Raw genomic sequence first — 15,372 nt, forward strand, 5'->3', positions numbered from 1 at the left:
CTGAATTAATAAGGAAGTGTTTTGCTTTTAACATAAATGAATCTTACAATTAAATCATATTGTTTTTAAGGTATTGAGTAACCACATGTGAAGTAACCGCTTGAGCTAAAGCCGACCCGGTTTTTAAGATATTGAAAAGGAAGTTGTGTTTAAGAAATTAAAAAGGAATAGTTTATCTGGTTGACCTGAATATACTTATAAATATTTTCTTTAGCGTATTGACATTTAGCCTACTACTCTGTGTTTTTATTTACAAAGACCAGACTCAGAGTCCAGAGGGTCTTAAAACTATCCATCTGCTATGTTAATAACTATATTGTGTTTCTTATGTTACTTTGTTACTCATCCTTAACTAGGAATGTTATCATTTAGATGGTAGAGAATCTTTCATAATATAGTAGCCTCTAAATTTTGCTCAGATTCTTAGGTTCTTTTTCTTCTGCTTAATGTCTCATAGAATATGCCTGAAAGGAGGATTCAAACAAAGATTGATTTTAAAGCCTGAGAGGATCTCTGGGCATGATATTATATCTGCTGTACACTGTGGCTGACTCGATTATGAAAGATTGTTTTACCAGATAAAACACGAGGTAGCCTTTTAGATGCACCTGCCTTGTACATTGTGATTATAATTAAAGCCTCATGAGAACATGCAAAGTATGGTAAAGTTTTATTTAATAGTGTACTCTTTGGTGAAATTATAGTTCCTTTAGTTTTCTAAAGGTACATGTTCTTCTTTTACGGATACTATTCTTATAGTCACACAATCAAATCTTGATTCTTATCTCTTAGTTTTGATAGTAGTATACTGTTACTGCCTAAGATTCTTCTGCAGTTCACCTCTTCAGAACATGTTGCTGTTGCTGTCTCAAAACACCAATCTCCATGGGTCTTGCCTTTCACTACGTAGTTTGCAGTAATGAAAAAGGAGGTAGTAGGAGAGCATGAGAGGGGAATTAATTTGCTTTCTAGCAATATGGTCCATATCCTTGGCCATATGCATTGCATTCTTTGGTTCTTCACCCCCAGAAACGTTATTCTGGTTTGTGAAAAAAATGTTCAGGAACAATTGTTCTTATTTATTTTTTTTTCTGTTTGTAGTAAAGGAAGACATAGAAGTAGGAGGAAACCATTATCAAAGGTTATGTGAGAACCAGGAGCACTGACTGAGATCTCTTGTCACTAACTTTAGTGATTGCCACTAGCAGCAGAAATCCTTCATAAATTTACATTTGCCCTTTTTGTCCAACTGTATTTCCCAGGTGCCTAAAACAATTCTTGTTAATAGATGCTCAATAAATAATTGTTGAATGAATGAAGCAATTATATCTTTCCTTTCCTCCTACCTACTTATCTTCCAGTATCATTTGAGTTTTATAGCCAAGTAAAAGTGGAATTGTAAAAAGTCATGATCAGCTTGTGAAACACAAATAGTTCATGCTTTTTAGTTCTGTATTTTCAAGATAAAATCCCAATGAAATGCCCTCCTCCTTCCTCATGCTAGGTAAATTGCCAGGACTTGTGTTAAATGAACATACTTTATGAAACTTTTCTAATGTTGGAAAAATAAAGCTGCAGGATCTTGATAATTTATTTCTTGTATTTTAAGTTGGAATTTCAAACTTGATTTTCTATAGATACTATGTTATAAGTGATAGTTAAAATTCCTTAGTGCTATCATTATATAAGGATCATTTAGACTTTCCTTGGATCAAATAAGTTTTGTGGATTGCCTTAAGATGTTTTGTATCATATGATTTCTTAGGGAAATAAATAGCAACTAGTTTCTTGAATGATATTTTCAGGGTTGTTGTGAAATCTAGTTGTCTTCCTTTGATTATTTTGTGTTTTCTACATAAATAAAAAGTATTTCAAGTGACATTGCTCTTTGAGAGTATAGTAGTGGGCACTGGATGACAGGTGTTAAAAGATTTTATTCAAGAAGGTGGGAAATTTCCCTCTTTTCCCAATACTTTGTTCCTACCTTTTTTTTGCCCCCCTTACATGTCTTTCCTCACATGTAGGCTAGTTATGCCTCTGTGCCATAACAATACATGCGTGTACTGAGGGATGAATGTTTGGGTCTCTTCATAGTTGCTGGAGGGATAAGGTAGAATATTAAAAATAAGTTTATTTTCTCCAAAAACTCTCTTGAAAATATCTTCCTTTTCTAGTTTGGGACAACTCTACTCCTTCTGCTTGAAGCCAAAATTAAAGTTAAATTGACATATAGTCTAGCCAGGAAAGAAATGGAACACATAAACTGACATAAACTATGTCAATAAACATAAAAGCATAGTGCCAAGAAGGTATGAGCTGGTTCTGAAAGGGAGAGACAGTCATGGTGCAAATGTATTCATTGATTTAACAACCATTAATTTATTTTTCTAAGTTTGTTTATTCCTTGAGAGCACATGCACACAAGTGGGAGAGAGAGAATCCCAAGCAAGCTCCGCACTGTCTGCATGGACAGAGCCCTATGAGGGACATGAACTCACGAACCGCAAGATGAAATTAAGAGTTGAAATCAAGAGTTGAACACTTAACCCACTGAGCCACCAGGCGCCTCAGCAAACATTAATTTATTAACTCACCAAATCTTGCATTGCATGTGTGTGCTGGGTAAGCTTTGGGGATAGAGCTATGACTATGACAAAGCATCCTATTTCCATGGAAGAGATATAAGTGAATAAGTAATTAATACTGCTATCTTATGTGAAAAAAATAAACAAGGTGCTAAAGTAGAAATTACCACGTATACAGTATAGTAGTGATGTTTGTGGCTGAGATCTATTTTTGGTAGAATGTTCAGAGCAGTCTTCTCTACGGCAGTAGTATTCAAGTTAGCGCTGAAAGTTGAAGAAGGAGCCAGAGAAGTGGACCAAAAAGAGGCCCTAAAGCAGGAAAAAATTTGATTATGCTTGCATAATGTATGGGAACTGGTCTCAACTGTAATCAAATAGTAGTTATTTGAAAATACATTGAAAGGGACAGGAGGGCTACTCCTGTTGATCATGTGTTTAAAAATACAAGACTCAATAGATAAAATATAACAAACCACCTGTACTATTTGAATTGAGTCAACTTACTGGCTTTCTAGGCTAGCACTGTCTGATGGAAAACTTACTGTTTTGATGGAAATGTTATATAATCTTGTGCTGTCCAAAATGGTAGCCACTGATCACCTGGGACTTTGGAGCACTTTAAATGAAGCTAGTACAACTGTTAGATGATTCATTTAATTTTCATTTTGTTTATTTTTGAGAGGGAAAGAGCAAGTGAGCACACAAATGAACAAGGGGCAGAGAGAGGATCCCACAAGGGGCAGAGAGAGAGAGAGAGAAAGAGAGAAGTGGGGCTTACCCGGGGCTTGTGTTTTACCCGAAGTGGGGCTCATGTTCAACCCAAAGCAGGGCTTGTGCTCACCTGATGCAGAACTCGAACTCACCCTAAATGGGGCTCGAGCTCACAAACTGTGAAATCATGACCTAAGCTGAAGTCAGATGCTTAATGACTGAGTCACCCAGGCACCCTATTTAATTTTCATTTTAAATAAATAAAATTTAAATAGATGCGTGTGGCTTGTGCCTATTGTATTGGACAGTGCAGTTGTAGACTCTCCATTTGCTGAATGAAACCTTGTTGATTTTGTATCATCCCAGGATGATGTTAGAAAATCAATGACCGTAGCACTTTAAAAAGAGCCATTTGTAAGAGTTTAGCAATTTCTTACACTCTACATTAATAAAGTGATAAATGATGAAAATCAGTCTCTTCACGATATGAATCATACGCTACAACACCCTTAAACTGTGCAACAATAGGGGCACCTGGGTGGCTTAGTCGGTTAAGTGGCCGACTTAGGCCCAGGTCATGATCTCACAGTTTGTGAGTTTGAGCCCCATGTCAGGCTCTGTGCTGACAGCTCAAAGCCTGGAGCCTGCTTCAGATTCTGTCTCTCCCTCTCTCTCTGCTCCTTCCCTGCTTACACTCTGTCCCTCTCTCTCAAAAATAAACAAACATTAAAAAAGTAAATAAAATATGAAGAAACATTTTCACAAAATGCTAGTCAGCTTGTATTTTCTTCCAAAGGATGGCAGAAAGGATGTCATTAACATATTTGATAGCCAGAGATACAGTTTAAAATCAGGGGCACAAAATTAAACATTCAGAATTATAATTAGAATATTTAGAGAGTGTATAGTTTCCTCAGAGGAAGAAAAGTGTCCAGAAAATTTGTCTACCCAACTATAATTCAATATTATTGGCATTCCTTCTGTGATATACTCTGACCATCATCACAGGAAGTCATCTTGGGATAAAAATAAGTAGAAATTACTTGTACAGTATCCATTTTTCAAGATTCAAGATATATAAAATTCTGTATATATTGCTTTTATTTAGTGTAATTTATTTAAATTTTGTTTAGGAAATATAAAAAGAATATTTATAAATACTTTATTTAAAAAAAATTTTTTTTAATGTGTATTTATTTTTGAGACAGAGAGAGACAGAGCATGAATGGGGGAGGGGCAGTGAGAGAGGGAGACACAGAATCGGAAGCAGGCTCCAGGCTCTGAGCCATCAGCCCAGAGCCTGACGCGGGGCTCGAACTCACGAACTGTGAGATCGTGACCTGAGCTGAAGTCGGACGCTCAACCGACTGAGCCACCCAGACGCCCCTAAATACTTTTAATTATTTTTATGGTGAGAATAACAATGTATAGAATTGTCAGATCCCTATGTTGTACACCTGAAACTAAACATGTCAATTATATTTCAATTAAAATATATATATAAATAAATAACACATATAAATATGGTAATACATATATGTAAATTCTTTTTTTTTTAATTTTATTTTTTAAGTAATTTCTACACCCAATTTAGGGCTCAAACCTACAACCCTGAGATCATGACTCACACTCTCCACTGACTGAGAGAGCCAGGTGCCCTTATGTAAATGCTTGTGTAGTTGATATCAATCTTACCCTCCCAACTTGATTTTTTCCACTAGATCTTGAATTATTAAGTCCTACATACTTTTATTCTAAAAGTTTCACTAGCAAGTGGGAAAGGATTACTGAATCTATATTATTATTCTGTGAAAATTTTTTATATTTTGTTTTATTATGTTTATCTTTATAATCGTATCATTTTTTCAGCTTATTTATTTTGAGAGAGAGAGAGTGCAAGCAAGGCAGAGACAGAGAGAGACAGAGAGGGAGACAGAGAATCCCAAGCAGGCCTGAAGTGGGACTCATGAATCATGGGATCATGACCTGAGCCCAAATCAAGAGTTGTACTCTTAGCCAACTGAGCCAACCAGGTGCCCTTAGGATCATAATTTTTATGATTTGGATTATTGGTCCTTTATTCATAGGTTGGCATTTTATTAGCAACTATCATTAGAAAATAGTTTCAGAGCAGTGTCTTTATAGAATTCAGTTTAACCAATATATGTTGAGCACCTCCTCTATGTAAGGCACTATGCCAGGAGCTTTAGTGCTATGAAAATGCGTATCATAATACTACCATTTCACAGGGACCTAAAGACTAAGAAATATGGGTTTGAGAAAAATGTTAAATAACATATTATTTAACATATTATTATTATTCGTATCTTAACCTGAAAAGGCATATTATTCGTATCTTAACCTGAAAGCCAAAAATGAGTATCACAGGGAAAAAGGTGATCATATATAGTTGGAGAGATCAGGGAAAGTTTCCTGAAGGATGTAGCATGTTTGATGAGTACTGAAAAGTAGCTAAGATTTTAAAAGAACTTCAATGGGGGCTAAAAGAAGAGGTAGTGGAGTATTTAGGGAGTAAAACATACTTCATTTTTTCAAAATGTGTTTGGCATATATGGAGAAGTAATGGAAAATAACATTAGAAAGGATAGATTGTATTTGCATTGTAGAGGGCCTTGAATGGTTAAATTGAGGAGTTTGGACTTAATTTAGTAAACACTAGGAGATTACTAAATATTGTTTAAAAGAATGATAAAGTGGAGTGAAACATGGTAAGAGTAACAATTAGGAAACTTCTAATTGATGGGTGGGAGGTTAATGAGAGCTTGAATTATTATTTTGTAGACTGCCATCCATCTCTAGCTATCAGTCATAACATTGGTAGTTGATTTGATATTTATAAAAATTCCTAAGAAATTTGAGAAATAATATTTTTAAGGTTTGAACCACTTAGTTATCCCAAGAAGATTTTAACTAACTTTTGGACAATTGAAAGTTAAACTATCTCTTGCCCCTTAATTAATTCTTTAATAAACACAATAACTATTTTTTAATACTCTAGGATTGAATAAATCCCTCTCTGAAATTGCATAAACTACTGGATTCATTTATTCTTTAATCCATCAGGATTCTCCCTGGAAGGTTACCTTTTCTTTTTGTCTAATTCATCTTACAGTTCTGGATCCATGTAAACATGTCTACTGAGGCTTTATATTTTGAGAGCTAATCCTTCCCACGTTGGTTGAAAGCTCATAACATATACCTTGGTTAGCCAATAGATTTTCCCCCATATTAAGAAAAAAAAAAAGAAAAAAAATAGCCAAGATTTATTAAGAGCTTTCTACATGTCAGGAATTATGCTAAACACTTTATATAACATTATTCCTTATTAAATTTACATATTTCTTATATATTCTTCAGTATAGTTCAGTATAGTTAATTTTTCAGTAAAGTTATAGCATCTTTTTTTGTTTTTTATTCTCATGTGCTACCTTTTGTTACAGTAGTGAAAAGATATATTTCTTTTTACATTTTCAAATTATTGCTGGCACTTGGGAAGGCTACTGTTCTGTTGATCTTCTATGGGATAACTTACCATATTCTCTTATTAGACCTAATAATTGGTAGATTATACATAGAGTTTTCTGGGTAAATGGTCAAATTATCTGTAAATAATAAGAGTGTTGTTTCTTTTTCAACTTTTAAATTCCCAGCCCTTTACCCTAGTTCCACTGACTAGAACCTCTAGTGCAGTGTTGAATTTAGCAGTGATAGTGAGCAACCTTGTGTTATACTGTATTTAATGCAGCACTTTTGATGTTTCACCATGAAAGATAGTAATTGATATAGGTTTCTGATAGATACTTTGTCAAATTGAGAAAAATTCTTCCTATTCGACTTTGCCAAGAGTTTTTGTTACATATGGATGTTAAAATTTACCAAATTTGTTACATATGGATGTTAAAATTTACCAAATGCACTTTCAACATCAATTTAGATGATTACTCTTTCCTGTTTTGTTTTTACTGTCATTTTGGCTTCGACGATGTGAGAAAACATTTTAAGATGCAATATTCTCTGTTGTAGAAAGCTGTCTTCAAAGGAGGTGGAGATGACACATTAGAAAACACACTAGTTGACCAAAGGTATGTTTGAGTTACCAGAAAAATACTATTTTCTTAAATATATTTATTATTGTTAAAATAATTTCTTTAATATTAGGATTATTTCATGGTCTGCTATAATTAGATTTAAATGATACGTCATTGAATATACAAGTGTGGGAAAGCCAGCATTAGAATCTACAAGAGTAGTTCTCAATTGGGGTGATTTTATCTCCCTCCTATTTGCAACCTCCTCCAGACCTTCCAAGAGTAATATGGTTGTAATCTGAAACTGGTTCCCATATGTGGAGGGCAAGGACAGACTGAGGGAAGAGGCAGACCACTCCGGGTTGGTAGGTGGCAAATTTATTAAGCAATAGAACCTACTTATGAGTTATCTTGTTGTAGGACACTGCAAGACAGCTAGATTTCCTCACCTGCCTGCCATAATCTTAAAAGTTTGTGTAGAAGCTTTAACTGGGTTCAGTCACATACACAAAAGGCTTTAACTGGGTTCACTTACATCCCAGTACAGACACCCTCAGCATCACATTACTATCTTAAGGCTGTATCCTTGGAGCTACTTCTGGGTGTGAAGAAGACAAGCAGAATACATATTCTAAGTACAGGGGAGGGTCAGGGAAAGGCCTCCAATTGCCCAGGTTCAGCTCAAGGGTCAACTGGCAGTTGTCTTGATGACCTCCTTCATTACCTCCCCTTCCCAGATATTTGATAGCATCTGGAAATATTGAGATAAGCTTGAGAACACGAAAAAGGCAAAGTATTGATTTTTATGGATAAATGTAACATAAAAATATTGATGTTCTATTTAATTCACATGCTGCATATTACACTAGATTAAACAGAATATGAGATTTTTAAAATTATGTATTTTTATTAGCTTTTTAGCTCCTCTTATTATTGAGTATGATAAACATCTGGAAGAACTAAATGGGCAGCTGAAATATTACCAGGTATGAAATCATAGTTTTCAAGTTTTTTTATAATATTTTATTTTAAAAAAAGAAGTAAAATACTCTTCAAAAACATTGATGAGGAATAACATATTTAGCTATATCTAATCAATTCTTGGCTCTCAATAAGAAAGTATGTGTGTATTTAAAGATTATCTTGAGTTTCATTTTTTTTTAATTTTATTGATTTATTCTCAAGTTAGTTAACATACAGTGTAGTCTTGGTTTCAGGAATAATTCATCTCTTATATATGATACCCAGTGCTCATCCTGAAAACTGCCCTCCTTAATGCCCATCCCGTCACCCATTTAACCCACCCCTACCCACCTATCCATGTCCCCACCATCAGCCTTCAGCTTGTCTCTGATTTGAGAGTCATCTATGGTTCGCCTCCCTCTCTGTTTTATCTTATTTTTCCTTTTCTTCCTCTGTGTTCATCTGTTACGTTTCTCAAATTCTACATGTGAGTGAAATCATATATCTGTCTTTCTCTGACTGACTTATTTTGCTTAGTATAATGCCCTCCAGTTCCATCCATGTTGTTGCAAATGTCAAGATTTCATTATTTTTTATTGCTGAGTAGTATTCCGTTATATATACATATAAACCACATCTTACTACAGTTTACTTTTCATCTTTGACACTGGTACATACAGATGACTGGCATTTTAGTAGGCAGTTACATTAGGGTATATGGAAATCATGGTTGTCGAGCTATTCCAGAGAAAGTGGTGACACGTTAACTTCTTCCTTGTGTGAAGGAATAGGAGTGCGAATTACTGGCTAATTCATTGCAGTGTTTCTACAGTGTAAAATAAATGTAACCTTACTTTTTAGCCCCTCCCACCCCCGCAAATTTTTCTTAATCTATTCATCAGTTCATAGACATTTGGACTTTTTCCATTAATTGGCTATTGTTAATAGCACTGCTTTAAACATTGGGGTGCATGTGCCCCTTCGAATCAGAATTCCATTGTCCTTTAGATAAATTCCTAGTAGTGCAGTTGCTGTGTTGTAGGGTAGTTCTATTTTTAATTTTTTGAGGAACCTTCATTCTGTTCTCCAGAGTAGATGTACCAGTTTGCATTCCCACCAGCAGTGCAAAACGGTTCCCCTTTCTCCACATCCTCGCCAACATCTGTTGTTTCATGAGTTGTTAATTTTAGCCACTCTAACTGGAGTGAGGTGTTATATCATTGTGGTTTTGATTTATATTTCCCTGATGATGAGGAATGTTGAGCATCTTTTCATGTGTCTTTTGGCCATCTGGATGTGTAATTGGAAAAGTGTCTATTCATGTCTTTTGCCCATTCCTTCACTGGATTATTTGTTTTTCAGGTGTTGAGTTTGGTAAGTTCTTTATAGATTTTGGGTAATTAACCCTTTATCTGATTTGTCATTTGCAAATATCTCCTACCATTCTGTTGGTTGCCTTATACTTATGTTGATTGTTTCCTTTGCTTTGCAGAAGCTTTTTATCTTGATGAGGTCCCAATAGTTCATTTTTGCTTTTGTTTCCCTTGCCTCTGGAGACATGTCAAGTAAGAAGTTGCTGTGACTGAGGTCAAAGAGGTTGTTGCCTATTTTCTCCTCTAGGATTTTGATGGTTTCCTGTCTCACATTTAGGTCTTTCATCCATTTTGACTTTATTTTTGTGTATGGTGTAAGAAAGTGGTCCAGGTTCATTCTTCTGCATGTCACTGTTCAGTTTGCCTAGCACCATTTGCTAAGGAGATTGTCCTTTTCCATTGGATACTCTTTCCTGCATTGCCAAAGATGAGTTGGCCATATATTTTGGGGTCCCATTTCTGGGTTCTCTATTCTATTCCATTAAAATGTGGGTCTGTTTTTGTACCAATACCATACGTCTTGATGATTACAGCTTTGTAATACAAGTTGAAGTCTGGGATTGTGATGCCTCCAGCTTTGGTTTTCTTTTTCAGCATTACATTGGCTATTCGGGGTCTATTGAGGTTCCATACAAATTTTAGGATTGTTTGCTCTAGCTCTAGAATGCTGGTGTTATTTGATAGGGATTGCATTGAATGTGTAGATTGCTTTGGGTAGTATCGACATTGTAACAACATGGAATGTTTTTCCATTTGTTTGTGTCTTTTTCAATTTCTTTCATAAGCTTTCTATAGTTTTCAGCATACAGATCTTTTACCTCTTTGGTTAGGTTTATTTCTAAGTATTTTATGGTTTTGGTGCAGCTGTAAATGGGATTGATTCCTTGATTTCTCCTTTTGTTTCTTCATTGTTGGTGTATAGAAATGCAACCGATTTCTGTACATTGATTTTATATCCTGCGACTTTGCTGAATTCATGTATCAGCTCTAGCAGGTTTTTGGTGGAGTCTTTCAGGTTTTCCATGTAGAGAATCATGTCATCTGTGAAGAGTGGAAGTTTGGCTTCTTCTTTGCCAATTTGGATGCCTTTATTTGGTTTTGTTGTCTGATTGCTGAGGCTAGGACTTCCAACACTATGCTGAACAACAGAGGTGAGAGTAGACATCCCTGTTGTGTTCCTGATCTCTGGGGGAAAAAGCTCAGTTTTTCTCCATTGAGGATGATATTAGCTGTGGTCTTTCATATGTGGCTTTTTTAAAGATATGTTCCTTCTATCCCAAGTTTTGTGAGGGTTTTTATCAAGAAAAGATGCTGTATTTTGTCTAATGCCTTTTCTGCATCTGTAGACAGGATCATATGGTTCTTATCCTTTCTTCTATTAATGTGGTATATCACGTTGATTGATTTGTGGATATTGAACCAGCCCTGCAGTCCAGAAATGAATCCCACTTGCTTATGGTGAATAATTCTTTTAATGTACTGTTGAGTTCTATTTGCTACTATCTTGTTGAGAATTTTCATATCTAGGTTCATCAGGGATATTGGCCTGTCATTCTCTTTTCAGTGGGGATTTTGGTTTTGGAGTCAAGGTAAGGTAATGCTACCTTCATAGAATGAGTCTGGAAAATTTACTTCCATTTCTGTTTTTTGGAACAGTTTGAGAAGAATAGGTATTAACTCTGTTTTAAATGTCTGGTAGAATTCCCTGGCAAGCCACCTGGCCCAGGACTCTTGTTTGTTGGGAGATTTTTGATAACCCACTTACTTATTCATTGGTTACGGGTCTGTTCAGGTTTTCTATTTCTTCCCATTTGAGTTTTGGTAGTGTATGAGTGTCTAGGAATTTGTCCATTTCTTTGTCCAGTTTATTGGCATATATATTTTTTCATAGTATTATCTTACAGTTGTTTGTATTTCTGTGGTGTTGGTTGTGCTCTTTTATTTGTCATTTTATCTATTTGGATCCTCTTTGAGAAGTCTGGCTAGGGGTTTATCAATTTTGTTGATTCTTTCAAAAAGTCAGCTGTTAGTTTCATTGATCTGTTGTACTGTTTTCTTTTGGATTCTATTTCATTTATTTCTGCTCTAATGTTTATTATTGCCCTTCTTCTGCTGGGCTTTATTTACTGTGGCTTTTCTAGCTCCTTTAGGTGTAAGGTTAGGTTGTGTATTTGGGACCTTTCTTGCTTCTTGAGACAGGCCTGAATTACAATGTATTTTCCTCTTAGGACTACCTTTGCTGCACCCTAAAGAGTTTAGACTGTCGTGTTTTCATTTTCATTTGCTTCCATGTATTTTTCAATTTCTTTTTCAATACCCTGTTTAACCCATTCATTCTTAAGTAAGATGTTCTTTAGCCTCCATGTATTTGGAGGCTTTCCAAATTTTTTCTTGTGGTTGATTTCAACTTTCATAGTGTTGTGATCTGAAAATATGCATAGTATGATCTCAATCTGTTTGATCTCAGTCTGTTGAGGGCTGTTTTGTGACCCAGTATGTGGTTTATTTTGGAGAATGTTCTCAACTGTAATTTGTTCAAATAAACCTTCTGCCCCTTTCTCTCACTGTTCTTCTTCTGGAACTCCTATGATATGGACACTTGTTTCATTTCATGGAATCATTTAGGTCTCCAATTCTCCCCTCGTGATCTAATAATTTCCTTCCCCGCCCCTTTTTTTTTTTCAGCTTCTTTATTTTCCAAAATTTTATCTTCTATTTCATCTATTCTCTCTTCTGCTTCTTTCATCCTCGCTGTCACTGTATCTAGGTTATTTTGCATCTCAGTTATAGCATTTTTTAATTCATCATGACTAGTTCTTAGGTCTTTGATCTCTGCAACAAGAGTTTCTCTGGTGTCTTCTATGCTTTTTTCAAGCCCAGTTGTTAATCTTATGACTGTTATTCTAAATTCTTGTTCAGATATATTATTTATATCTGTTTTGAGCAATTCTCTGGCTTTGCTTCTTGCACTGTCTTTTGGGAAGAATTCCTCCATTTGGTCATTTTGGCTTTGATTTCTTCTTGCACTCTCTTTTGGGGAGAATTCCTCTGTTTGGTCATTTTGGCTAAGTTTCTGTCTTTTGTGTATTTTAAAAGCTTCTTGTGTGTCCTGCACCTGAGTGTACTACTGTATTAAAAAGGGGTCATACCCTATCCAGGGCCTAGCACTACAGGAAGTGGTTTTTGTATATGTGGTGTGCACTCTGTTGTACATTTTGGCTGCTCATCCCAGTGATCAGTACTGTGCAGAGCTCCTCCTTGCTTATAGTGGTGGAGTGTGTGGACCTTCAACCAGGGAAGGTTTGATTTGTTGTTGAAGTAACCCTGGAAAAGCATAGGGAAAAAAAGGGTGGGGGAATCCTGATCCCATAAAAAGAAAAATGAAAGGAGAAAATAGTCCAAACAGCAAATCAAGGGGGGAAAAAAAAGGGGGAAAAAAAGGAAAAAGAAAACAAAACAAAAAAGTATGAGGCTAAATTCAGAGGAATAGGAAAATAAGAAATAGGAAAGGTGGAAAAATGATAGAATAAAAATTTTTGCTAAAAAAAATATTTATACACACACACACACACACACACATATATATATAGAGAGAATAAGAATTGACCAAAAACAAACCAGAAACTATGTGCCTGATTCTAAAAGAATAAAATAGGAGAAAGAACAATTAGAAAGAAAGAAAAAGAAAGGAAGGAAGAAAAGGAAGGAAGGAAGGAAGGAAGGAAGGAAGGAAGGAAGGAGAAGCAGTTGTCTTTTGGCGCCTAGCACCAGTGGCTGTGCTGGTCTGGAGGAGAGGCCAGCTGAGTTGGCTCAGTCATTCTTGCTCCAGTAGATAAGAAGTTGCCAACCATGGAGGAGCGGTGTTTGGTGTAAGCATGTCCAGCCTCCAGTGGGGGTGCTGTGCTGCTCTCTGAAGTTCCACTGTATTGGTGTTGGGGAGAAAAACAGCGGCATCCCAGTCTCGCTCCCCCGACTGGGTGTCTCAACCCATGCTGTTCAGGTAGTCCTCACAGAATAGCAAGGGTATTCACTTTGCACTGCTCCACAGCCTCCCAAACCTCTTAGGCAGCTTGGCTGCAATTCAAAACCTGATGTCATCTTCAAGGACTCCACACCGTGTGCACCCCATTCTGCAGTATTGCCACTCTGCCCTGCTGTAAAAAGACCTTTGGCTGGCACGTGCAGGGTCTTTTGTCCTTGGAGAGGCAATAAATCATCTTCCCAAAGTACTCCAGGAAGTGGACTGTTCTCTCCTAGTGCTCTCCTGAGATGGCTACGCTGTGCTATACCCTGGGGTCAGCTCCCTCCCTCCCAAGGAGCACACGAGTCATGGCACCGGCTCTACCTTGGAGAGAGTCTTGCACTTCCAAAATCTCTCTGCTCCAGAGGCTCCATCCTGCCAAGCTGTCTCCCTACAACTGTGGAGATTCTCTGCTACTCTGCAGATCGATTTCCTGGGTGTTCCATGTGATCCTATCTCAATACAGCTGTGTTTGAAGGACTAGGAAAATTCCCATTCCCCTACTTCTCTGCCATCTTAACTGCCTCTGCCTCTTCAGTTTCATTTTTTAATCCAGTGTTTCCTTGCTCCTGGTATCTCACAGGAACATATTTTAGATGCTTGGAGAACTTAAACTCATTATTTGTTTACATCTTTATTTTTCCCCCAAGAAGACCAAAAACCATCTCATATAATTTTAGACTTTTAACCCTCATCCTACCTGTATTTCCCTTTGTTTGGAGAATGGATTTTTTTCCCCCAATTTCAAACATTATGTCTATCAGATTTTAGATTCATTTGATCGTCTTCTAATATAGGTAGGATTATGCTGTGGCATCTTTTGTCTGAAATCCTCTTTAGTAATGAAAGTTTATTTTAGGAGTGAAGAGAGTTTAGAAACCAAGGACCCTTCTGTACCCTAGAATTTCTAAAATTAGGATATATGGGAGGCTGATAGAGAACTAGAATAATAGCACAACATTGTTCAGGATACAATGTGAGTTTCAGTGAGATACATTTTTAAAGTATACTTGATATTTATAACCTGTTTCTTTGATTTTAAAATGTTTACATTTTTCTCCCAAATTTTGATATTTCTGATTATTGGATAACCGAAGCATTTGTTAAAGAGATGCTACATGTCTCAAGCCCACCTGGAGGCATTAAACTCCCTTTCCTAGTGTTTGAATGTACTTACTACTGTGTTTGGTTTAGATACTAATCTCTGGATCAGTTCAGTTGGGTAGCAAGTTTCAGTGAATTTAATGCAAATGAAAGAAAGTAGAGCAATATTATCTAAAAACATCCGCTTAAGACTCATTTCCTCAGAATGGGGCTATAAATGGGCAAACACTAAGAACTTTCTTTATATCTTTCTTTTCTATTCATGCAGGGACAGCAAGAGATCCTATCATATGCCTTGAAGTCTAGTGCATAATCCCTCAATTCTTGATGAATGAATATAAACCAGGTCTCATTGGAACAAGATGATTAGATCTAGCTTTACAATCTCCTATTTGTAAATAAATGGATTGACTAAAAGGATTTTACTAAAAGAATACATATGCTTGAATCTTCTAAAAATAAATTTGGGTTTTCCATTGCACTTGAAATTATTTATACTTTCCAAGAGTAATGAAAGTGATCCTGTAGACCCAAATTTCAAAAACAAGCATTTCTTTTTTTTTTTT

At 36.1% G+C, this 15,372-nt stretch overlaps 1 protein-coding gene across 3 annotated transcripts in view; it reads left to right on the top strand.

Moving 5' to 3' along the window:
* Positions 1 to 15,372, top strand: part of SCLT1 (sodium channel and clathrin linker 1) — a 231,976-nt gene that overhangs the window by 17,653 nt on the left and 198,951 nt on the right. For all 3 annotated transcript variants that reach the window (XR_005789878.1, XM_040474102.1, XM_040474107.1), the window contains exons 3-4: positions 7,341 to 7,399; positions 8,259 to 8,331. Coding sequence is in view for 2 of the 3 variants with exons in the window: in XM_040474102.1 (XP_040330036.1) it covers positions 7,341 to 7,399; positions 8,259 to 8,331 (132 nt within the window). In the remaining variant the exon portion in view is untranslated. The remainder of the gene's footprint in view (positions 1 to 7,340; positions 7,400 to 8,258; positions 8,332 to 15,372) is intronic.

Source organism: Herpailurus yagouaroundi, unplaced genomic scaffold (assembly GCF_014898765.1).
Source record: "Herpailurus yagouaroundi ecotype Mexico unplaced genomic scaffold, PumYag 28, whole genome shotgun sequence".
In the NCBI taxonomy this organism is placed as follows: Eukaryota; Metazoa; Chordata; class Mammalia; order Carnivora; family Felidae; genus Herpailurus; species Herpailurus yagouaroundi.